Consider the following 27,633-nt stretch of genomic DNA (forward strand, 5'->3'; position numbering starts at 1 on the left):
AATTTCACTTAGGTCACTGGCACTTTTTGCTGAGGTTGAATTGTACTAGATTTGTTTTAAGTGAAGCAGTAACAGCTGCTTCTAATATACATATACTGGACAGAAAACCAGTGACACATCTATGTTTTGAATATTCAGTCGGACAAATAAACTGCATTATTACTTACACTTATTTCCAACACTTATATGCAGAAAGTTGATTTGATAAATGCAAATGCAACTTCAAATAAAAAAGGAGTAATAATTGGCATGACATATAGCATCAATCACACACATCTGTTATAGAATGAGAAATGATGGTACTGTCCTAAGAATTCTTAAAAATTCCTCAGCAGAAATACTGTAACTATACTAAAGCTATCAACAATGTTTACTTTAACTGAAAGTATGAATAGCCTTTCAGTTTTGCAATTATGCTTCTCAAAGTAACAAGTCAACAACAAAAGAATGAAACAAAGTCCAGTAGCCTATACTGCGACTGTCAAAATTATTAATGAACATAGGTACTAATGTAATAAATTCATGTAATTAAATACACACATCCAAAAAGGTTTTGCATCACCTCGGCTCCGAGAATCTGTACGGTAAATTGGAAGAGAGATCAACATAAACATCATTTCCGCCCATTTTAATGCACATGAAAACCACACATTGCAGGTTGTACCAACATACAGCGAGACCTTGAGAGGTGGTGGTCCAGATTGCTGTACACACTGGTACCTCTAATACCCAGTAGTACGTGCTCTTGCAATGATGCACGCCTTTATTCATCATGGCATACTATCCACAAGTTCATCAAAGCACTGTTGCTTCCAATTGTCTCACTCCTCAATGGCGATTTGGCATAGATCCCTCAGGGGTGGTTGGTGGGTCACATCGTCCATAAACAGCCCTTTTCAATCTATCTCAGGCATGTTCGATAGGGTTCATGTCTGGAGAACATTTGGCCACTCTAGTCGAGCAATGTCATAATCCTGAAGGAAGTCATTCACAACACATGCATGATGGGGGCACAAATTGTCGTCCATAAAGACTAATGCCTCGCCAATATGCTGCCGATATGGTTGCACTATGAGTCGGAGGATGGGATTCACATCTCGTGCAGCTGTTATGGCACCTTCCATGAGCACCAGAGGTGTACGATGGTCCCACATAATGCCCCCCCAAAACATCAGGGAACCTCCACCTTGCTGCACTCAGTGGACAGTGTGTCTGAAAGGGTTGCCTCCAAACACGTCTCCAACGATTGGTTGAAAGCATATGTGATACTCATTGGTGAAGAGAACGTGATGCCAATCCTCAGCGGTCCATGCGGCATGTTGTTGGGCCCATCTGTACCACACTGCATGGTGTCAAGGTTGCAAAGATGGACCTCACCATGGATGTTGGGAGCGAAGTTGCGCACAGTTTGAGTCTTAACACGACGTCCAGTGGCTGCACAAAAAGCATTATTCCACATAGTGGTGTTGCTGTCTGAGCCATAATCCATAGGTAGTGGTCATCCACTGCAGCAGTAGCCCTTGGGTGGCCTGAGCAAAGCATGTCGTCAACAGTTCCTGTCTCTCTGTATCTTCTCCATGTCCGAACAACATTGCTTTGGTTTACTCTGAGATGTCTGGACACTTCCCTTCTTGAGAGCCCTTCCTGGCACAAAGTAACAATGCGGATGCAATCGAACCACGGTATTCACCATCTAGGCATGGTTGAACTATAGAGAACACAAGCTGTGTACCTCCTTCCTGGTGGAATGACTGGAACTGATGGCTATCAGACCCCCTTCCATCTAATAGGCACTGCTCATGCATGGTTGTTTACATCTTTGGGTGGGTTTAGTGACATCTCTGAACAGTCAAAGGGACTGTGTCTGTGATACAATATTCACAGTCCATGTCTACCTTTAGGAGTTCTGGGAACTGGGTTACAAAATAGAAAAAGCACTGAGCAGTTCAATAAGTGAATAACCAAGGCACTGAACTTTGGAAGATCATTGACTTACACAATCGAAAGCTGAGCTATTTGTGTGCCTATGCACTAGTACATTCTTTTTATAAATAGTAAATGCTAGATTATTCTTTTTGTTGTGACTTGCCGATCTTTCAAAGTGCCGCCGTGCAGTTACGCGCGTCCTCTACATGCGGCGCTGTCTGCCAGCCATGCAGCAGCAGCGCCACCTAAGCGGCCAGCCGGCCAGTGGCCGCTAGACTCGGACTCAGTTACGATTTGACTGTTAAAGTGTACACACGTCTTACTCTGTTTACTTGATCTGTGACTTTCATGTATTGTGTATTCCTTGAAATATATTTGTTCAACTTGAAGTTATAACACTTTTGTTATTTTTGCTGTAGTCCTCATTTTGAAGACTGGTTTGATAAAGCTCTCTAAGCTGGTCTATATGTTAGTTCATGCTCTTCAACTCTGTGTAACTACGGCAACCTACATCCATTTAAACTTACTTACTGTGGCCATGCCTTTAAGTAACTCTCCCCGATTTGATTTATTATCCCTTTATTAATTATCCTACCTATGCAATTAATCTTCAACATAATTTTGTCATGTAACACTGCATTTCAACCATTCTCAGACAATTGCTTATATTCTGTCCAAAATTTTTCACTGTTATATTGAACTAATTATTATTATATTATGATATTTCTTCAACTACTAAATGTCTGCCCCTGGTAGCTGAGTGGTCAGCGCAATGGAATGTCATACCTAATGGCCCGGGTTCGATTCCAGGCTGGGTCAGAGATTTTCTCCGCTCAGGGACTGGGTGTTATGTTATCCTTATCATCATCATTTCATTCCCATTGACATGCAAGTCGCTGAAGTGGCGTCAACTCTAAAGACGTGCACCAGGCGAATGGTCTACCAGATGGGAGGCCCTAGCCACACGGCATTTCCAGCTACTACATGCAATGACCACATACCATGGGCCCCAGTGTTACAGCAATCAACACAATTGCTGTACATATTTTAGTACATTATTATGTGAATTTCAGTATAGAATGTTATGTGCCAACTTTCCAATGTTCCAAAGATATCGAATTTCAGATTTTTGATAAAAGAAATGCCATAAATGAATGCAATATTCTTCTCAACAATTTCACACAGTTTTGTGTAGTCTATCAAATTTATGGATGAGAGAGTAACTTCTTAGTGGGTGCACTTAGTTGCCAATAACCCAACATTTCAACCAACTACCAGGAACTCTGAATATATAAAAGACACTTAGCTTCACAATTTATAAAAGATTTATATAAGTAAGAAAAATGATATGCTATTACATTTGATGTTAACACCTCCACAGAACTAATCACTAGTTTGCTAATATATGATATTGGAAATGACTGAAGTTGAAAGCAGAAAAAAAAGGATACTGACAAAAATACAAATTATCCTATTTTAGCTAATTATGAAGAACTGCAGTGTCTCCGCCCTCCGTCCCCCCTCCCCTCACGCACACACACTTTACAACCTTTTTAAGTAGGAATGGGATATTGTCAACTTTCTACTCTCACTCTACTTTACATTAAGGAAACTGACACAGTAAACACAGCGCTACCCACGGGTATCTTTTATGAAACAAAATAATCATAACTATTTCATCAGGTTATTGTAATGAAGGATTAAAATTTTAATTCCTCAATATGTTAACAGTAATGTTTCGTATTCTTACCTCTTTATTACTAGTTATGGTCTCCCATTCATTAGAAATTTCCTGTGTGGGAACATGTGATGTCATTACATTCTGTGCATCTAACTGGGCTGTAGGTTCTGAAGGGTGGTTCCAATATTCTGTCTGTTCTGCAGGTTTGGCTGTTTCTACATAAAAGAACAAACTGAATATAAGTTCATGATGATCTATAAATGAATACAACGAAACTGCACATGTTAAAGGACAATTGATTCTAAAAACTATAATATAAAATGAATTGAACAACTATAAACCCTAATGGTACACCATTCATGTGCACAGAAAATCACATTACAATTCAATTACCATATTGTTTTTAATATCAAAGACAGAGTCTTTATTGTAGGTACAATGTTTCCAGGCTGGGTTCCATAGTTTACTTAACTGTTAGTTTTTGAAGTTCTTAAATTAGCTCATAGCTAATAGATTTTCAGAAATCATTTTTCATTACACTAAAACATATTACAATTCATTCTGTGTCTTCTTCATAACAGCCCAAAAATTTTCTTTTTGTGTTAGGTGACTGGTGAAATGAGTGCTTATCGACAAAAATTTATGTAGCCTGTGTTGAATGAATTTGCCTGTTGTCATTGGGAAGCTACTCACCAACCATCATCTGTTTCTGTAAGAAATAATATGCAAAGAATTGCAAAAAACAAGACAAATGTTTTAACACATGTAAAGGGTCTTTAGGAGGGTATTGTTTGGTAAGCAACCAAAGTATGACTTTTGGATAATAACATGAACAGCTCACTAGGTGCTGAATGTAGATTTGACAATTGATAGTATGTCCTGTGTCTTGAAAGGAGGGCATAAGATGAACATCAACAGAAGCAAAATGAGGATAATGGAATGTAGTCTAATTAAGTCAGGTGATGCTGAGGGAATTAGATTAGAAAATGGGACACTTAAAGTAGTACAGGAGTTTTGCTATTTGGGGAGCAAAATAAGTGATGATGGTCGAAGTAGAGAGGATATAAAACATAGACTGGCAATGGCAAGGAAAGCATTTCTGAAGAAGAGAAATTTGTTAACATTGAGTATAGATTTAAGTGTCAGGAAGTCGTTTCTAAAAGTGTTTGTATGGAGTGTAGCTATGTATGGAAGTGAAACATGGACGATAAATATTTTGGACAAGAAGAGAATAAAAGGTTTCAAAATGTGGTGCTACAGAAGAATGCTGAAGATTAGATGGGTAGATCACATAACTAATGAGGAAGTGTTGAATAGGATTGGGGAGAAGAGAAGTTTGTGGCACAAGTTGACTAGAAGAAGGGATCGGTTGGTGGGACATGTTCTTAGGCATCAAGGGATCACAGGTTCAGTATTTGAGGACAGCGTGGAGGGTAAAAATTGTGGAGGGAGACCAAGAGATGAATACATTTAGCAGATTCAGAAGGATGTAGGTTGCAGTAGGTACTGGGAGATGAAAAAGCTTGCACAGGATAGAGTAGCATGGAGAGCTGCATCAAACCAGTCTCAGGACTGAAGACCACAACAACAACAACAACAACAACAACAACAACAGTGTGTCCAGGAACAAACCATTTCCACATTTCTTGACAAGCACATTGGGTTAACACTACCATAGTAATTGAGATGTGCTACAACACTGGCTGCTGCTAATCAGCACTCACACACTGGAATATGGCAGATGAGTGTTCATTTGAAATTCCATGTTTCACAACTGTAGTGGAAATAATAAAAATGGAAAGTAAGAATAACTACAGTAAGAATGAATTAGACACACACATTCCAGTTTTGCTTTGAACTGAAGTTTATTCAAAGAAATACATCACCTAAAATGAAAAACAAATCACTAAGTTGCAGACAGGCACAATTAAAAGACACTTACACAAAGCTTTCAGCCACAGCCCTCATTAGCAAATGAGAAACAAGAAAACACACACCATCCATACATGCAAGCAACCTCTTATGCACACAACTGCCAAACTCTGGCAGCTCGGGCCACCTCATGCACACTATGCCAACTCTGGCAGCTCCGGCCAGATGCCCAAGTGGCCAGAGTTGGCGAACACAAGTGTGTGAGATGTGCTTCCTTGTGTGTATGACTGGTGTGTTTCTTTGTTTCTCTTTTGCTGATGAAGGCTGTGGCCAAAAGCTTTGTATAAGTGTCTTAACTGTGCCTGTCTGCAACTTAACATGTCTTCTTTACAGTAAGTAGCAATCTATCTTTTCCTACATTATTCATATTTCTACATGGCATTTCCATTGTTTAAATATATAACTCTGACAGTTGTATGTTTTCTGAGAAGCGTGCAAGCAGCAAATATGATTGAGGTGGAATAGTTTGTGCACGAATAGTGTCCCTGAATAACAGTAATTTTATAATGTGAAAAAACTGTGTATATGGCAGATCACCAAATCATTAAAATTTCTTATGTGCAGTTCATACCACTTTTTACATGTTTCTCTACTATGTAATAGACACTGTAATAAAATGAATTAATCAAGAATATGATTTCAAGCAGGTTCACTCGCAAACAACTTCACATTGTTTTTCCCTTCATCTTAAGATTTATCAAGCGAGAAGAATGCACAGAAACTGCATTTCTAAGCAAAGCAGACTTACTTAACAGATCATAGTTTCAATTCTGGTTCTCTCTCTCTCTCTCTCTCTCTCTCTCTCTCTCTCTCTCTCTCTCTCTCTCTCTCTCTGTGTGTGTGTCTGTGTGTGTGTGTGTGTGTGTGTGTGTGAACACTAGTACCACCATACAACCAAAGGTGACTGACACCAGAAGTTAACCCTTTGACTGCTGTTGACGAGTTTACGCATCATGCTGCGTGCCGCTTTACACCCGCTTGCCGGCCCCTGAGGGCTGATGACGAGTATAGGCGCACTGCTACCTGAGTGCTGATGACGAGATAAGTCGGACCGCGGACTTCCCGTCCCATGTCTCAGTAGCCTTTCACAGCTCTGGCCGCTAGCTTGTCTGTTGTGAGCCTAGGATTCTAACTACAGTTCACTGTTCATCGGAATTTACATCAGTGTTCTTAGCGTCCTGCATTTTACAAGGAAAATGGCAAGATGTTTTGGTTGCACTGAGGAAGACATCATGAAGATTCTTGACAGGAGTGACAGGAAAGTGATAACTCTTCCACAGAGTCCAAAAGCTCTTTCACAAACCGTCCACATCAACAGGGGTGTCAAAGCTGTCTCATGTTTCAACAAGAGATGTTAGTTTTTCTGAATTAGAAAATATCAGAAAGTGATAATGAAATGCCTACAAAGAAAGCACACCTTAGTGACATATTTGACTGGAAAGAAAATGACTTTCAGCCAGTTAATCACGCATTTGATGATACGCTGTTGGGACATGTGTGTCAAATAGGGAATGAGTCAAGTATTCTGTCAGTTTTCTTGTTATTCTTTACACAAGAACTGATGAAATATATAGCTGACGAAACAAATTGGTTTTATTTATTCACCAAGGAGAATACTCCCGAATCAGTGCATTCTCGAATCTCAAAGTGGAAAGATACTGGATATGAAGAAATTTATTGTGTTTCATAGCTGTTTGTCTTCTGATGCCTCGCGTGAGAAAAAACTGAAAATTAGCAAATACTGAACAAGAGATGATGTTCTAAATACGCCAATTTTTAGTGAACTCATGTCAAGAGACCGCTTTTTGTTACTTACGAGAATGTTACATTTCAGTGACAACTCTGCTAATACTGGAGGAGACAGCTTATTGAAAATTAGGAACACTGTCAATAAAGTTCGTACAGCTTTCTGTTGTGCATTTAATCCACATCAGAAACTCTGCTTTGATGAAAGTTTGTTATTATTCAAAGGACTCTTATCTTTCAGACAATTCATTTCATTGAAACGGAGTAGATTCAGTACAAAAACATTTGTGTTGTGTGACTAAGACTGGCTATGTCTTGGATTTCATTGTTTACACAGGGGCATCAACAGAAACTGAGTTCCACAATTTGGGGAAAAGTGGTGACATACTGGCTACACTTATGAAGCCCTATTTAGAACATGGACATACCCTCTACGTTGATAACTGGTACTCAAGCCCAGACTTGTTTGCCTGGCTTCACAGTCATGGGACGAACGCATGTGGTACTATCCATAAGAACAGATGCAACATGTCGAAACTTCAGAAGAAACTGGAATGTGCAGACTTTCAATTTATGTGTACTGATACAATGCTTGCTATAAAGTGGTGTGACAAAGGCAAAGTGTGGATGTTGACCACATGTAACACCACAGAAATGGTTGACACAGATTGACAGGAATACTGCAGAAAAAATTAAGAAACCACAAAGCATTGTAGATTATAACTTGAATATGGGAGCAGTTGACCATTCTGATATGCTGCTTAGCTCTGTCGGATGTATACGGAAAATAATGAAGTGGTATAAAAAGTTCTTTTTTCACGTTCTAGATCTGTGTCTTTTAAATGCTCAAGTCCCACGCAGATCACTAACAGGTCGTAAAATGACGATAGCAGAGTTTCATCTGTCACTGGTAACGGAACTTACAGAAACGTATGCGTTAGAGCGCAGAAAAGCTGGCAGAGGAAGATGTTCTGATGATAATGCTCTAAGATTTGTGGGAAGGCACTTTCCAGACATTATAACAAGTGAGTAATCCAAGAAAAGTTTGCTAATGTGTAGATGCATTGTTTGCTGGAAACAAAAAGTGTGTCAAGAAATCAGGTACGAATGTAAAACTTGCAAGGTACCATTGTGTGTTGTACCCTGTTTAGAAAAATACCACACAAAACAGAGTTACTAATTGCACCATAGAACAAATACAATAATGCTATTAGAAAAAACTTTGAAAATGAAAAAAATATATATATATAAAAAGGGAAAAACAAAATAAAATTTTTTTTTACTCCGCCAGTGCCGGTCCAAAGCCCGGATCAAAAAGAAGGATTGGAAACATATTCACAAAGTGTAAAAGTAATGCCTAATTTTACAGTTCATGACTTTGAATTTTCTCTACAAGTGCATTTAATGTGCTAACAAAAAGACAGAGATTTCACAGCTTTCAAATGCTCACAGTAAATTCTGATCATGTTGTGCGATATGAAAGATGATCTGTATGTCGCTTTCTCCCATAAACGACATAATACGATGTTCTGAACAACAAGAATAACATACTGTAATCTATAATCTATGGCTTATTTTATTCGTTCTTGAGTTAGTATGGTGAGGAATGCATAGATAAATGCAGACATTATAAATGGGTATCCAAGAAAGAACAGTAAAATATTGATGTAAAGCTAATGAATCACGCCGCTTTCGGCATAATCTACAAAAATAGTGCAAGGAAACTACAAGCAAGATATGATTCTTGGTGATGGAAAATAGTTTTACCAGACAGTTTGATTCTGTAGTAATTCACCTGCAGGGGAACTACATAGTGAGAGCATTTACGAGTATTCTGTATCAGCCATGACAGGACACAGTATTTCGCGTGGAGGCGCAGTCAAGGCAGAAATATTCAGCACAGGGCAGGTGGGGCAGCGAGGGGCACTCCGCCCCAGGCAGCAGCTCGAGGGTCAGGCACATTAGTGCAGGTATACGGATGACAGTGCAGGCCGCAGTGCCTCAGCGTGCCAAGCGGATCGTGCGCCTCCAGCAGTCAAAGGGTTAAAGACAGTGGAAATTCCTTAACAATGGGTGATGTGCCTTAATTCCGAGCCTCTTTTTCTTTTTTGACCAGGATGAGAGCAAGAATCCAGGCACAATTTAAGCAAAAACTTTGCTCTCTATTTATAAGGTTACTTGCTAATTTAAAATCAACTGCTTCCTTGATAAAACTGCTCCAATTGCTAGAAGTGCATGTGGAATCTCCATGTTAATATATTCCATGGGATGACTGACGGCAAGACAATGTGCTGCAATTTTCAATTTCCTCGGCTGTTCTAAGCAGGGGTGACACTTATATTCAGTACACTGGACCTCCACAGTCCTAATGTTCTGACCAATATACAATATGCCACAACTGCTAGGAATACGACAGACAGCTGTCTTATGCAAACCAAGACCATCCTTAATGGAACTGAAAAGAAGCCTAATCTTAGATGGAGGCTGTAAAAAATATGTCACATCATATTTCCACAGAACATAACCAGTCTTCTTGGAGATGCTCCCTGCATAAGTCAGAAGGCTGTAGACCTCGGTGCCAACTGAGTATCATCATCACTCACTCGGTGCAAGTTCCATCGATAGTGCAATGCATATCTGATCTGTCCTTCGCTATATCCATTCTGACAGAAGGCGACATCAAGAAAGGTTAAATACGCTGACGAACACTCAGGGTTTGAAATGTTGTGGGCCCTGTGAACCATGGTACGAAGTACCCCTTCGTGCTGAGCTAGATGGTGGCAAGTATTACCCTATAGACACAAGTCAGTGTGAGTAGGCTTCCTATAAACCAAATGTCCTAAGATATCGGATTTTGGTTGTGCCATGTTCAATATGCCTGCCATCACTGGCGATGATGTGGCACAAGCGAATAGTGAAATTCTGTATGACCCACTGAAGTGTCGCAGCATCAATGCTGTCAATGACCTCCTGAATGGCTGTTTTCAGTTCAGCAATGGTTTTGAGGTTACTGCTGCACACCTTGCCTTTCTTATAGTCCCACAAAAAGGAGTCAGATGTTCTCAGATTTGAAGAACATGACAGCCAATCGAGGCCCATGCCAGTGGCCTCTGTGTACCCCAGAGCCAGGATGCGGTCCTCACAGTGCTCCTCTAGGACATCACGGATTCTCCTGCTTTGATGGGGTTGAGCTCCATATTGCACGAACCACGTCTTGTCGAAATTAGAGTCACTTAGGATAATTCAGATAAAATCATCTTCCAAAACCTTTGTGTAGTGTTTGGCAGTTACCATGCCATCGAGGAATGTGGCACCAATTATTCTGTGACTGGACATTGCACACGACACAATTGCCAGTTGAGGGTGAAGTGACTTCTTGATAGTGAAATGTGGATTCGCAGTCCCCCAAATGTACCAATTTTGCTTATTGACGAACCCATCCAAATGAAAGTGGGTTTCGTCGCTGAACAAAGCTGTGCAATGGATATACTAATTTCATCATGACCTGCAACCAGCTGTGCAGTCTGAATGTCCTAACGTGTACAGTTCAGAAATGATAATTTCATTTCATATAGTTCAATAATTACCACCCTGTATCATCAACTGTCCTCCTGACCAACAAATCTGGGGAAGGGAAGGCAGCCATCCTTTTCCACCTCCCTCATGAAACAAGTATTCAGGTGGATCAAATTCAGGTGTACTAAGAAGTCATTCAAATTCTCATTGCCATGAGGCCAAACAACAAAAGTCCCATCTAATTACCTGAAGAAACATACATGTTTCAAAGTCATCAACTCCAAGGTACATTCCTTTAAGTTTTCCATAAACAAATTTGCAATAATAGGTGACAAAGGGCTACTCATCACAACTCAATCTGTCATCATAGCATTGGTCACTAAATAAAAAGTAAGTGAAAGACAACACATGTCAAAATAGGATTGTTAATTCAACAAAAAACCTAACCTCAAGTAACTGTAATGAGTCGGCAACTGATACACAATGGGAAATGCGTTTTCCTATCTCCATATAACATTAGAGTCCTTTTACGTTCCATTAAGGATGGTCTTAGTTTGAGTAAGGCGGGTGTCTACCATATTCCTTGCAGTTGTGCTATGTTGTATATTGGTCTGACTACCAGGACTGTGGAGGTCCAGTGTACTGAGCATTAGACACACACACACACACACACACACACACACACACACACACACACACACACAACATTACAGAGCTGCATTCCCATGAGTTACTTGAACAAATGTCTGTTTGCTCATACAAAGATTTACAACAGTGAATTCTGCTCTTGTAACAGATGTGCACCACAAACATTTCAGTCTGACAGTTCAAAATTACATGTCCTGCAGTTCCACCAAATCATCTCAAGTGACTGACTGGACAGATTCTTACTGATAATCACAAACTGTTTTTGCTGAAATTTGGTTCTCTGACCACCTGCTGAGTGCAGTGAATGTACTTTACACAAGAAGCAACATGTAATTTAATATTTTCTATGGTCACTGTCTCAGTTATGGGAAACAGAGTTCTTGCTTCTCACATTGTTTAGATGGGCAACAGCTAATTTTAAGGATGTAAGCCAATCCAGATTTTCTATATTCTGGTCTGCATGAATTAGAGTTCTCTTCTGTGTATGCAATATGCTATTCTGCTTCTTATAGAAATCTAATTTTTAGGTGCTACAGCACTAAGATAAAAAGTTTCACCTTCAACACCAGTTAGTGAATTCTCGTAGGACGTTGTTTCTTGAGCCCAGTTAGGGTTCTGTGGTGCTTGGTAGACAGAATATTGTTCTTGTTGCCATCCATCCCCATAATGTGAAGATTCCTACAGGCAAACAGAGCATAAGAACAAAAGAAAAATTTGGGTAAGAAAATAAATAAATAAAGGTGCAATCAATTAAAACTACCTGAATTGGCTGCATCATTTCTTCTGTTGTTTCAGCAGGCAGGTAAGTGGGTGGTAGTTGTTCCACTGAACTCATATTGGAGCCATTGTCTTCCTGATTTACATACATAACCTGTAAAGGCAAGAAACATTTTGATATTTATTCAATTTTCTCCAAGAACTTCACTACAATTCTGACAACAAGCTCACACTTTCCTGCATACTTCAGTTACTTTCCATCTTTCTTATAAGACCTGGTGGACATCTGTATGTGAGACATCATAAATGGAGCAAGTATGTATCTAATGGTAAGGACTGCATACACTAGAAATCAAGTCAGTGCTATATTGGCATCGTTCATTCCTCTTTTAGTTGTACAAGTATGACGAGGCTGAGAATGGTGGTGCTGCAGTCGCTCCCTACTCATCGACCCATTCTGTCTTACTGAAGCATGCTAGAGTGAGACTAAGAGTGACTTAGTATGGAAGCTAAGTGCACAAATATGCTATTTTAAAGTTGCATTGCCAGGGCAAAATGCACGATTATCAGGATCGGACGGCCTCTGCTGAAGCTGTGTTTTGTGACAATGTATAGGGTGCAAGATTAAAATTAAGTGATGCAGTGCATATGAGGTAAATGTGCTTGACTAGAGGAAGAGTGATGCCTGGAAAAAGCTCATTGATATAGTCCACAATTCAGATACAAAAACTGGGCACAGAGCAACATCATAGCAACCTGTGTTTATGGGCTAATATTGAGTTGTGTAACTTATCGTTCATTTCTGTAGCTTGGCTGAAGGCTGTTATAAATTTATTTTAGTAATTAACCACCACTTAGAGAATACACTTCATCCTTGTGTCCTGTTTTCTTGTACTGTCTTCCTACACACATTCCTGTGTCAAAAGTGTGTGTATAACACACACACACACACACACACACACACACACACACACACACACACACACACACACACACACACACAGAGAGAGAGAGAGAGAGAGAGAGAGAGAGAGAGAGAGAGAGAGAGAGAGAGAGAGAGAGAGAGAGCTAACTGCCCAGTCACTGTATTGGTATCTAATAACTGATGCCCAATGGTTGCCTATGTAGTGGTAATGCCGCAACCGTTGGTTGTGCTTTGCAAAGGCAGGCACACACTCCTTTTGACACTGGTACTCTCCTCTAATATATGACAACAGACTCATGTGAGGAGCTTCCAATTAAATGGGCTGTGGTGGAGACTCACTGGTTGAGACTCCGAGCTTACAGAAACAGTGAGTTCGGAGATGACATAACGGGAGTCGCATGCAAGCATAAATAGCTTATTTTTGATCCGAATTGTATGTATGATTGTGAGTGTCAGTGAAGTTAACAATTTTTTAACACGCATGAAATGATTGCTGTCATGTTCAGGACATTGTGTAAATTTTGAAGAATTTAATCTAATTTTTACTTCCATATCTTCCTTTACTTGTTGTTGCACTTAGTACTGCTTTGTATTTGAGTGATACAATGAATGTATACATTTTGTATCTGTCTTATCTACAATCTATTTTCTAAGCATTAAATCTCTATTATCAGGGTTTTTGTTGCATATGTGAGATCACATTTTTAAACATATACAGGGAGCTCATAAACAGTCTGAAAAGCTTGTAAGGCTGCTGCATGGTAGGCTGTACTGAGAAATAACTGCCAAAAAAGAATTCAATATTTTGTACCATTTCAGAAGTAATGAATATTGAAGTTAGCCAATCAGTCCACTGTGTGCACAAATTCCAGCAGCCTGCCAGATACAATTAGTGTCAGTTATTATCATAACATAGATGATACTGCACAAGACTGCTTAGCCTTTGGCTCAGATTCGATCCCTACCATCGTCCCACGTCCAATTTTTGTATCACGCTCTTGTTCAGTTTTAGCAAACTGAACGAAGAACACATTAGGCAAAACTGTATCTGGTAGGCTACTTGAATGTAATGCACAAATGGCCTGATTGGCTCACTTCAATCTTAATGAACTTGGAAAAGGCACAACATACTGAATTTTTTTCTTAGTGATTGCTGCTCAACACAACATACACTGCAACATCCTTACAAGCTTTTCAGACCATTTGTGACCATGTTGTATAAATGGTACAGTTGTCATCAACATGAAGGGTGGTCTGAACAACATGGTAATATGCACTTTTCTTCCTCCAATCTCTGAACTGACTCTCCAGCCAGTTACAGGAGAATCTACAGTTTAAAGTGGACTCCAAACCACGGTGACACTCAGATTTTTTCACATTAGCATTCATTGCCAGAGGTAAAAGAAGTAAAAGTGACAGATAAAAATCTTAGGACTGATCCACAGCTGAATTCGAAACCTTTGAATTTGTAGTTTGGAACTTACATATTAGCTGTATTCTAGATATACATTTTTGTTACACAGGCCAACAAGTTGTAAAAGTAGAAACAGGAAATAAGAGCAAGTCTGGGGAAATTCAAGAATTTCTTGGTGTCTTTCACAAGACTCTCAAGAACGTAAGCACACGTCTAACACAACTATTTCGTGTCAATCAGCATCTGATGACAGCAACAGGCTCACATAATTTGTGTAATGTGCCAATAAGCTAAGCCATAAACAGGTATGGCCTCCTATTCACAATGAATAGCACATGCTAAATCTCTTAGACCTGCAATGACAATCAACATGTGAGAAAAATTCATTCATTTCATCAGCATTGCATACTTTTGGCAACAAGGAAGATAGTGTGAGCCTGGGAATATTTTACAGAGGTCCCAGAAAATAAAATGCAATGACATATTTATTTCCAGTACATTATCTTCAAAAACTGAAATACATTGTGCATCACTCTATATTTGAAGAACCATGATATATTTTAAGGCAGTCAGACTCTTAGTTATAATTATTCAAAATGAAACACTGTATGAAATAAATAAAACTTACGCAGTCATTCACTTTAGGAGCACAAAAAGTATTAAGCTCTTAGGGTATTCTATTTTTCTTTCATTATTCTGTGGTTACAATTGTTATGTGAATGTGTATTTGATACTGACAAGAAGTGCTCTGGGACAAAGACAATTTGACACTGACTGTGGACAAATTACTGTGACTGTATCACTACACAGAGAAGGCTGAAAATTTGATATTATAACAGAGATTAGGTCACAAATTTTAGAAACTTCTGGAAGTGCCTTCACTGTAATGATTTTATTTGCAATAAGATGGCTTTTAGTACTTCATAAGACTGGTGCGTCTTCAGCTGTTTGGAGTGATGTACAGGAAGAATATTCCTTTATTTGTGCATAAAGCAAAGCTTTGCAAGCCTTCATATGGTGTGTGGTGGTGGATACTTTCTGTGTCGCTGTTTCCAACCCAAATCTAGTTTTTTTGCACTCCTACAGAGTTAGCTTCAGTATTTCAATATACTATGTTGCTCGTTACTCCATATGAAATCAAGATTACCAATTCATCCCATTATGCACCCCAAAGCAAGCAACTACTTCAGAACTTTGTGGTTGAAAGTACAGTACATATATAGACCGCAGATCTATCTTTTTGGTGTAAAGTTAAAAATACAAGTAAAATCAGCAAACTAAATATGTGTGATAGAAATAAAAAATTATATAGGTTTATTATGAACTGAATAAACTATGTTTTTGTGTTGTTTTATTTGGCTTTAATGACCATAAAGCAAAAACTGTTCTGTTCAGGATTTTAAATTTAAAAAAAAATTTAAAAAATTGACTTAGTAAACAGAAGAAGGAATAAAACGTGTGTTTTGGTTCATCATCCAAACTAAGTTTTGTTCGACGTCATTCATTTTTATAAGGAAACTGTTGCCCCATATTAACTTTGAGCATTGGTTCTGGCAAATATAGCAAAAATACAGTCATTTAAAGCTACATTCAGACTGCACACAACTGATGCATGCTGACTGTGAGTTTGAGCATACAGTTGAGACCATGACTGCCACGGCTAGCTGATATGCAGTTAACTCCATAACTGCTGTTCTAAGGTGTAGTTCTTACATTATCAGCATATGCGCGCACGCTCTACCTGTCTTATTCTGCCAACATAATCATCTCTTTTCCTGAAAGAAGGATCCTCTAGTCCTGGATGCTCGGATTTTTGCAACATGTTTTTTGTGGGCCTCACTGCTGGCTCACAATAAGTAGAATAGTCATATCTCTAAAGCTGATTGTATTTAAATTATGTAAATCCTTTTACTGGTGAGATGTTTTGCCAACTGTGATGAAACAGTGGTACTGCACACTTAAAATAAATTTGTTTTGGTTCTTGTGTGTATGTGGTAAAATCTCTCTCTCTCTCTCTCTCTCTCTCTCTCTCTCTCTCTCTCTCTCTCTCTCTCTCTGAGCTGAGTACATTTTGAGCAAACATCCATAGTCATGTAAAAGTTGCTGGATGAAATATTGTGCAACTTTTTAAAGGAATAAAAAAATATTTTTTTTCTTAAACAGAAAGTAATAATATTGGTATTACCAACTTACAATTAGGAAATTGTGCCTGTGCACACTATTCATTACATAAAATGTGTTTTGGTGAATAAAAATTGTTAAAGGATGTTTTGTGATATGGAAGTCTATGATTAAGTTGGCAATGATAGATTGACAGAACAAGGTCCATGGGTAATGTTTTTGACCATGGCGAAATGGCCAGATTATGCTATAAAGAGAGCTTTCCTGTGTCCTTTTTCCATAATGGAATTAGTTACATTCATTTAGCTTTCCATTCGCACTCCAAAATCCTATCCAACAATGGAGTGACACTCCAGCTTTGGTGAGAGATGATATGCCAGGGTAAAGTGGACAGTCTGAACTCGTGAAGTAACACACACTGTTTAATGACTGGTTCTTCAATCATTAATGTTCTGGTGTAACCACAAGCACTGGAACTAAGAGGAAGAATTCAAGACCAGAGAAGGCAGTGCAGCAACGTCAGCCAATAACTTCCCGACAAGGACAGCGTGACGAGAGGCGCGACCTCTGCAAGAGGTGAATATAAGCACTGCTACCGCCAGCCTCATCCGAACTTTAGTGGAGTATTCACAGAGTATTAGCACAGCCTAGCAGAAAGTGCTATGATAAACATTATTAGTGATCCACAAACTGTGTGTCGAAATTGCAGGAACATTGCATATAGCTAAGGATTCTGAATTATATTGCCTGTATCCCATCGCTTGCGCAACTTGTAGTACATTCAAGTTAAGTTTTGTCAAATCTGCTTTATTGAAATACGAGTATTAATTGTTATTTGCTGGAATTGTTGTCTAGCATTCCAAGAATGCAGCACCCCTTAGGAACACTATATGAGACAAGTGGGCAAGACCCCAACATTCGGCGAGGAGAATCTGCCAAAACCCGTTCCTGACTGCCACAAACTTTTCGTTTATATTGTGCTGGCGCCTTAATTTTTTTATTTTCTTTCCTTTACATGGGATTTTCTTTGCATTAACAGTTCCTTGTAGTTTTTGCTAATCCATGTTTTCAGGTGGGCATTGCAGAAAATTTCTTTGCTTTTGTAATTACTTTGTCTGTTTCGCATTTGTGTCTTCCAAAATGCCCACCCCACCTGTCATGTCCCCTGCTCAGGTGTTGCAGCTGCAAGCATTAGAAGCCACACAACTAATGCAGATGTTTCAGTTTCATGTCTTCCAGCTGGCCCTGATACAGACTTTGACACTTCTGCTGCATCTTGTTGTCACATCGGTGCTCAGGATTCAGAATTGCTTCAACCTTTTCCGCTAAACTACTGACAACTTGCACAGCCCACGGAAAATGATTCAGATTTCAACATTTTGCTCAACTACATTCACACATCTTGGCCTCACTCGTTGAACAGCAGAAAGAATGCTGTAGTGCACCGATTCTTTGCACATCAGCACAGCCTCCCTGTACAGAAAGGTGTTGTTCTTGTTCAGAATGACAGTGGACAGTCATGTGCATAGATCGCTAAAGTTTCACAAATAGAAGTGTTGCAGTTACTTCATCAAGGACACTGGTGGATTATTTGTACAAAACAGTTAGGGCATTGACACTGTACTTTGCAGGGTATAGACACCCAAATAGAACAGATGACGTCACAGTGTCATGCCTGTGTGGAAAACAAGTCTGCACCACCACAAAAACTCTCTGCTTCCCCTAAGTCGCAATCACCGTGGCAACGCGTGCACACAGACTTTAAGGGACCTTTAAGGAACACCCGTTGATTGATTACAGTTGACTCGTATGACAAGTTCTCTTTTGCTGTGTCCATGTACTTTACCTGAAATAATAGTGTCAGACAACAGACCTCACTTCACGTCCAATAATCTGAAACATTCTGCGAATGCAATGGCATACAGCATCTAACTAGTGCACCATTCCACCCACAGTCAAATGGCCAAGCAGAACGTTCTGTCAGACCCTTCAAGCAGCAGATGACCAAACTTTGCTCTGTACACACCAGGGATCAAACATTGCAACTGTTTCTTGCCTAGTATAGTTCGCACCCGTGAGATGGACCACCGTTAGCGGAATTGCTTTACTGCCGCCGCCATCGGACGCTGTTCCACCCTCCTCAGCATCCGGCACCGCAGGAAGGCTGCAGGTATCGCCTTGCACCACATGATATTGTTTTCTTACAGGGTTTTTAGCGGCAGCAGATGGTGGGTGCAAGGTGAGAGAGGCCGTCGACTTGGCACTTGCATGTATCTGATTTCAAGTCCAGATGGCTTGCAGTGCCAACATCAACATCAAAATCAACTTCGCCTCTGTCGTGTACACAATGTTCTTTCAATCTCTTTTCCCCTAGATTCATGGGTCCAGAAGGCAGCCACAGCAGCCACCAGAGGGTATCGTCATGACACCATGGTACGACCACATGGGGATGGAGCCTTCACCTCCGCCTCCGCTCAACCTACCGATGGAGCTGGACCCACCCACACCGCAGGTGGATGTGTACCCTTCTGGTCATTTTCCAGGGGACGTTTCCGCAAGAGCGCAGGCTGGTTGGCAGGATATGGCCAGAAGCTTGGTGTTCCCTGAAGCCATAGCTTCTGGCCCAACGTTGCACCTACACTCCTGCATCTCCCATCAGAGTCACACTCCTTTACATGACGACAGTCCATTGCTTTGTGAAGGAGGAATGTTCTGGCGTAACCACAAGTGACGGAACAAAGAGGAAAACCACAAGACCAAAGAACACGGTGCACCGACATCAGCGAATAGCCCACTGGCAAGGACCATGCGACGATAGGAGTGACCGCTGGAAGAAATGAATATAAGCACCACTCCTGCCAGCATCAGCCGGACTGTAGTGGAGTATTCGCAGAGTATTAGGACAGCCTAGCAGAGAGTGCTACGAGAACCGTTATTAGTGCTCCACAAACTGTGTGTCAAAATAGCAGGAACATTGCATATAGCTAAGGACTCTGAATTATTTTACCTGTCACCCGTTGCTTGCGACAACTTTTAGTACATTCAAGTTAAGTATTGTCAAATCTGCTTTACTAAAATAAAACTATTAATGTCATTTGCTTGATTGTTGTACAGCATTCCAAGAATGCAGCATCTCTTAGGCACCCCTTACGAGACGAGTGGGCAAGACCCCACAATTAAAAGCTTTGCAATACATTTTGGAGTGAGCTTCAATTAGTGAATTACAAGTGCAATTGGTAATTTCAACAATATTATCCATCTTGCTCTGTAACCTGTGCATCAATGTGCTAACAAGAGTTCTCACAGCAGCAGTTAGATTGGTGTCAGTGAAGTTTCTCATTAGAAATTTTGCTATAATTCCTGAAGGTAAACTGGTGGCAGGCTTTGCAAATGTAATCACTCTACAAAGGAGACTGCCTACAAAACACTGGATTTAGTTCCGTAGTGTGTGGGACATGCACCAAATAGCACTGATGGGGGTTATTTAACATATTCAAAGAAGGGCAGCATGAATGGTCACAGGCTTGTTTTACTCATGGGAGATCGTCGTGGAAATGCTGAACTGGAAGATGCTTTAGATATATGCCAATTATCCTACAAAAGCCTACTTCAAAAGTTTTAAGAAACAGTATTAAGTGAAGACTCTACAGATGCCCTTCAGTCACCTATGTATTATATCGGTACAGACCATGAAGACAAGAGTATGTATAAAAACTGAGCACACACAGGCATTTAAATAGTCATTCTTCCTATGCTCCATACATGATTGTAATGGGAAGAATCCTTAATAAGTGGTAAAATGTTATCTTGTGTCATGCACTTCATAGTATTTTGCAGCATATGTATGTTGCTGTCGAAGGCATGTAGGTTTCAACTGAACTGTATACAAAAATATTTGATTTTGCAGACGTACTAGCCAATGCCAGAATATTCATGATATAGGAATCAACAGTGCACTACTCATATTATTATTGTTTTAGTTGTTATGAAACTTATGCTCTTTTGTAAGTTTCTGCCCTTCCTTAGTTGCCCTTGTGTTGTTCTAATAGTTCTCTCACCACTGTTTTTGTAGTAGTCATGTACACATGTCCACAGCTATGTGGTAGCCTGCTAATTCCTGCTTTTTCCAGTGGTTTTCAGACCAATCTTAGCTCTTCCTCTATCTTTTGAATGAGTTTGAAGACTATGGTGATATTTCATTTCTTAAGGATCTTTTGTATGCAGTCAGTCATGTATTTAGTGAATAGTGTGAAAACCTCTGATTTTACAGGAGGTTAAGCATCACTATAATTTTTAATGGTCTTTTTATGAAAATGGAGAATAACTATTTTTCGGCAACCTACCGGTGAGATATTCCAGTATTGGGTTGAGCAGTCCAGTTCATAGATGTTTCTTGCTTTACTCGCCAACATTGAATGCTGGTGTATATACCATGCTGTATGTGTAGAATTTCCTTATATTATGTGGGTGAAGTTATCATTTTTCTTGAAGACTAACAACCCAGAAAATGCAATCTGCCATCTACCCTGCCTTGGATTAATCTCCTTAAGGTGTCAATGAAAATGAGTAAGTTCCTCTTTGCCATGTCTCCACAACAAAAATTTACCAGCCACATAACAGAAATTTTGTTTTTTGGCAGTACCCGTTCCTTGACTATTTCAATTAAGAAACTGGCTACCAACAAGCTTCTTAAGGGCTCCCCATAGACATGTCCTCCACCTGTTCATAAAACTGGTCATTTGGTTCAAAGGATGTGGTGATGACTGGCAATGGCAAGAAAAGGGTTTCTGAAGAAGAGAAATTTGTTAACATCTAGTATAGATTTAGATGTTAGGAAGCCCTTTTTGAAAGTATTTGTATGGAGTGTAGCCAGGTATGGAAGTGAAACGTGGACGCTAAATAGTTTAGACAAGATGAGAATAGAAGCTTTCGAAATGTGGTGCTACAGAAGAATGCTGAAGATCAGATGGTAGATCAAATAACTAATGAAGAGGTACTGAATAGAATTGAGAGAAGAGAAATTTGCGGCACAACTTGACTAGAAGAAGGGATCACTTGGTAGGACATATTCCGAGGCATCTAGGGATCACCAATTTAGTATTGGAAGGCAGTGTGGAGGGTAAAAATTGTAGAGGGAGACCAAGAGATGAATACACTAAACAGATTCAGAAGGATGTAGGTTGCAGTAGGTACTGGGAGATGAAGAAGCTTGCACAGGATAGAGTAGCATGGAGAGCTGCATCAAACCGGTCTCTGGACTGAAGACCACAACAACAACATGTGATGATGAGACATTATTTAACCAGGTCTCCAGCATTAAAATCTGATTCCATTGTTCCAACACTCCATTACGCAAAACCATACTAAACAGTGATACTGCATCTAATCTGAACAACATATCTTCCACCTAGATGACTATTCCACCTAACTTGTTGATAAAGTATGATTAATTATTGAAGTAAAAGTCTGGTAAGCTCATACATGGTGTAAACGTGTTGCCAATAACTTGGTAGTCTGCTAGGTGGGTGAACCAACAGCAATTATTTCAGATGTTAGCTCAATGAATTTTTTGTGAATTTTTGGCTATCCAGATAACCTTGGTGGCAACACAACTGAACCGAACAAGCCTGAGTACTCAGTCCAATTGAGAACCTCTTTATCAACTGCACAGCAGTTACAAAAACCTTGTTGATGGGATCCTTACTTACTCCACTTATACATGTCTGCTGATCTAATAACTCGGTAATCTCAGTATTGTAGTTGGGCACATTCATTCATAATTACTGTTACATGAGCATTGTTAGCAGGGAGAATGATAATACTACCATCCTCACTCAGATGTTTTATAACATTCCTCCCATTCACAGTTATATTACACATTACTGACTGCCCAGCAGTGTCACTCTGTTCACTTTATAAATGTCTGTCTGTACACTGGCTACAATCTCCCCAATGTGCACAACTCAGAGGCTAGAAGCAAAATTTCTATGCTTGGCAAGCATTGATATCTTGTAGTTACACAGTGAATGTTCGAATAAATTGATAAAAGTGCAGGAAGTGTCTAAATGCTGGGTCACATGATTAGGTTACACATTGTAAAACTATTACTTCTGTCTACTAGACATTGTCAACATATGCTTCCTCACTGCATCATGCAATCATCTGTCAATTTAATCCCAATCATAACTGCATACTTTCTTACTAATATGGAGACACATTAACTTGAATTAATATAAAATTACTGTATACTGTATGGCATACTCTTGAACAGTGATGCACTGCTGAGTTTACGAATGAGGACAAGAATGTAATTTAGGTGATGTTAAATACTGGAGTGCCTTAGAGTTCTTTGTACCTTGTGTCCACCTGTCAATCAGCAGTGTTTAATTGTACTGAAACAACATTATGTTATAAATCTAACCATTCCAAATACAGTTATATTATATACCTAAAATCTAGGACAAGATTACTAACTAAAAAAAGAAACCTCAAAGTTAATTTGAGAAGGATTTAATCTTAAATTTATACAGTGTTATGTATTTGGCATCAGTTGCAAATATCTCGTGTTGGATTTGCCACACACTAATGCCTTAATAGCTGAATATATTCAAGTCCTAAAATACACATAGTGAGATCGACATTAATGACTAAGTGTTCTCACTGACCACAATACATAATAAACTGCAAGAAGTAAGTCATATACACCATCCATCCAAAAACTTCCAAGACTGATTTTATTCCTGGCATGTAAGGGACATCGGCACAGTAACTATGGTGGCAGCTTGAATTAACAACGGATGTGCATTCGACCAAACACGCACCACTAAGCAGTGGGATGTGCATCTGTAGTGTGAGTGTTGTTATGTCACACATCACAACAGAGTAACATCTCTATATCAAGTGTTAAAGACATTCATCAGAATATTTTGAAGTAGTAGTAAGTGTGTGCAAAGTTTGTCCCACACACCTTGACTCCTGAACAAAAACGTCACATTGACACAAGCTATGAATTGATTGAAATACAGAAGTGGATAATTCTTTTCTGGGGGAAAAACAAAAAATTATCATTTGTGATGAGGTCTGCTGTTACCAGTATGAACCTACTACTCAACAACTAGGTGCAGAAATTCACATGAAGGGTCAACACTTTGATGAAATAACCAACATTCTTGCCAATGTGATGTGCAAGTTGAATGACAACACCAAGAAAGAATTTTCTTACTGTTCACATGATTGTATGAATATTCTGTGTGTTATACTAAATTAGATGGTGGTGAACTATGTAGAACACTCGAAGCATTAAAATCATGATTTCTCTATTTTTATCTATCTAGCCTAGAAACTTTTTGGACAGACATGGTATATTACAATGATTAAAAAAAAAATGCAGAAGTGAGTTCATTCACCCAACAGTCATTCTTCCCAGATATCATTCGATAATAGAATGGAGAAGGGGGAAAATTATAGTAGAGCAGACGTATCCTCTGTCCACAATGTAAGGTGGCATGTGGGCACAGATAAGAAAAAAAAAAAAAATATCCAATGAAATGTGGGACTAATGAAAAGTGAGTGTATTACAAAAGCAATTTAAATTTACCAAAATGTAATACAGCAAACCGTGGTGTATGGGTGGGCACATGTGCATGCTCTCTCTCTCTCTCTCTCTCTCTCTCTCTCTCTCTCTCTCTCTCTCTCTCTCTCTCACACACACACACACACACACACAAATTGTTACTTACTCCATAGTTCAAGATAAATTTCTCCAACTCTTGCAACCAAGCAGGATCTCTTTCAGTGTTGTCCTCAACTCCACTAGTATAAACAGGGTCACTGTATTTCAAAAGGTTGCCTGCATCATATATTTGTTTTAAGAATGATAGAGGATACTGAATGGTTGACTGCATAACTGTGTTTGCCAAAACTTCTATGTAATGTATTGCTTCTGTAACCATGCCTCTCTCAGCTAAACGAAGTGCATATAGTAATTTGTATGCCTGCAACACAAATAATATGGGTATTAGATACTATCCTTAAACCAAAGCAGTTCATAAAATAATAAGCTATATCATTATGAATATCTCAATGTTATCAATATCTCATTGCAGAAAAATTTGTGTATAATGTGCAACAACAAAAAACTTTGCACTATGAACTTTATACAATAACATCTTCCTTCCTTTCACCATACTGTGTAATCTAGCTCCCTAAAAATAAATGTCCTCAATTACATCTAATCTGCCTTTACTTAAAAAAAAAGACAAAGCTGGCGAAGTTAACTAGATGCCAGTTCAATTAGCAAAGACAAAGAAAGGAAGTGGCCTCCAGCAGCTTAACTGCCCCTTTCTCAATTCCCATGTTCAGTAGAATTTTCTTGTTTGTTGCTTTTAATGCCCATGTTCCTCTTAGTTCACAATAAGCCAAATACTTGAATAATACTTATTTCTTTCAATTACTGATGTGAAATTTTACACTGGTACCCACCTCCATACCACTTTTTTCATGTACTACTTTGTATAGTGAAGGTACTATTTGCTCGTTTAGGATTTATAGGTACAATGTGTAGGTATCCTTCAGCTAGGTAGCTTAAAAAATGTTATAATGTACAGAAAGAAAAAAATTTAAAATTATGAGACACAAATGCTTGCCATTACTTACCTTCAGAATGTAACATTTTTAGTACTGCCAATAAACAGAAGGAATTATCCTACTTTCTCAAACTGTTACTTCCTTTGTCAAGGAGGAGCAACAATGGATGGGTTGGGGAAGGGTATTTAAAAAAAAAAAACCCAAAGGGCAGGTCACTCAGACTCTAGGATGAGGGCGACCACCTGTTGCAAGGAGGAGGGGAGATATTTGTTTCACTAGTTTGTGTGTATTTTCCTTTCTTCTTACATGGAATAATGCTGAGAAAAAATTGTCTATGTGAACTTATGAGTCTCAGACAGAGTGAAAACTAAGTAATATAGAAAAAGAACTGTCCTGCCGACAGACATCAGCTGTGGGGCAGATGTGGCCCCAACAGTGAGGAAAATTAGGTTCAGTGCGCCAAGTCACATAAACTGTGAAAGCCAGTGCTAAATTTCACCAAGTAGCTAACCAGAGGATCAAGACTGTACATTACTGCAGTTTTGAGGCTAATTATGTATACGAACTTTACGTGACACCGACTGCTGAACTGTGGGTTTAAATAAACAAATAATTTTCCTCTATTTAAGAAAACTGTGCAGGGTAACAATATATTCTATATGGCATTCCGGGCTGGGAGATCCCCACGGATTTGGTTCAACCACGCAATTTGAAATGTTTTCTTTTTTTATTACACATAATGACATTTTTCCTTTGTAAAGTAGCAGGGCTGTGTCTTAAGTGAATCTGAGAAGTGTAGATGACTGTGACAAATGTGTGTGGAGTTAGGTGTAATGTACATGCTGCTGCAGATTAGGAAAGACAGACTACACTGAGGTGAAAGCCAATGTCAGCGCACAGTTCTGTAACAGCTGCAAGGAGGCTGCTGGGGTTTAATTCCATATTCGCTGGGTGGATCACTATTTACAGCATCACGTGCTCGCGCCATAAGACATTGTGGAAAAATTTTGAGTTTAAGACAGCACACTACCACTAAGTCTCGTGACCAGGAATTTTGTACCAGCACTTCTTTTCCCCCTGCAAGCCAAATACTAGGCGAAAATTTCTTCCATCACCAGGACTTTTACAAGCTACCTTCAAGTCGATCAGCCCCAAACAAGTTTTGCTAATGACCTCACCTGTGGCTGTGACTGCCGGATAGGGTATTCGCAGTGACGGGATCTGTGGAAGTGTTTGCAGTGACGTGTGACACAGAAGCGCTTTGACGTGGAAGCACAGTGACATGTTTATAGTAAATTATTTAGAAATATAGGAGACAACTCACCTAAAGGCAGAAATGCTGTGTCGTTGACAGATACACACAGAATAGGTCCACAACACACACACACACACACACACACACACACACACACACACACACACACGTACGTACGTGCCTGTCTTCCTACATTGTGCTCATAGCTCTCAATGCTAGTCTGTCCCAAGCAAGTAGTGTAGCTTTCACAGTCAACAATACAATCAATGAAGTCAATATTTATTATTGTTGTTGTTGTGTTCAGTCTGAACACTGATTTGATGCACCTCTCCATGCTATTCAATCCTGTGCAAGCCCCTTTATGTCCAAATAACTACTGCATTCTACATTTATTTGAACCTGCTTACTGTATTCATTTCGCTGTCTCCCTATGCAGCCTTTATCGTCCACCCCCATATTTCCCTCCACTACCAAACTGACAAATTTCGACTGAGCTCTTATTTAGGCAAGTTGTGCCACAAATGAGCTTCTCCCCAATACTGTTCAGTATTCTCCAATATTTTCTTTGGTTTTCTTTACTGCTTGCTCAGTGTGCAGATTAAATAACATCAGGGACAGGCTACAATATTGCCTTACTCCCTTCTTATTGTTTCCCTTTCATGCCCTTTAAAGGGGGTAGGACGTCAAATGGGCCGACTTGGAGCAGGAGAGGCACCACAGGACATTTTAATTTCCACTGTCTATACTTTTATAAGTAAATTCATAAAACTTCGTCAACATGACCAGGAAGGATTCAGGATTCACACTCGTAGCATCGGAAGTTCAAAAACATAACGAAATATTTTTTTTACATGTGAAATTTCATCATTTTTTACTAACTGTTGGTTGCATTTGTTGCTATAGGTACACTTTTCTTTATAAGTAAAAGAGACTGTGCGATGAATTTTGCACAGCATACAAAACATGCTTACAGGTGTCTGAAACTTTAGAATCTATTTAATTTATGAAAAAATTAATGAGCTGTTACGTTTTAAACTTTGCGTTTAGAAAAAAGTCAAATTTTGTAGTTAATTATCTCAATTTTTACCACAGTTTTTAATAGATTTGGAAAATACTAGTTTCATACGCCTGTAAAGTATGGTTTGTATGCTGTGCAAAATTCGTCA

At 39.3% G+C, this 27,633-nt stretch overlaps 1 protein-coding gene across 4 annotated transcripts in view; it reads right to left on the minus strand.

Moving 5' to 3' along the window:
- LOC126298662 (protein transport protein Sec16A-like) overlaps positions 1-27,633 on the minus strand; it is a 218,653-nt gene that overhangs the window by 28,575 nt on the left and 162,445 nt on the right. For all 4 annotated transcript variants that reach the window (XM_049990088.1, XM_049990087.1, XM_049990085.1 and 1 more), the window contains 4 exons: positions 24,366-24,620; positions 12,210-12,320; positions 12,007-12,127; positions 3,677-3,822 (listed from right to left, as the gene is read on the minus strand). In XM_049990088.1, the coding sequence (XP_049846045.1) occupies positions 3,677-3,822; positions 12,007-12,127; positions 12,210-12,320; positions 24,366-24,620 (633 nt within the window). The remainder of the gene's footprint in view (positions 1-3,676; positions 3,823-12,006; positions 12,128-12,209; positions 12,321-24,365; positions 24,621-27,633) is intronic.

The sequence above is a fragment of the Schistocerca gregaria genome, chromosome X (assembly GCF_023897955.1).
Source record: "Schistocerca gregaria isolate iqSchGreg1 chromosome X, iqSchGreg1.2, whole genome shotgun sequence".
NCBI classification, from domain to species: domain Eukaryota; kingdom Metazoa; phylum Arthropoda; class Insecta; order Orthoptera; family Acrididae; genus Schistocerca; species Schistocerca gregaria.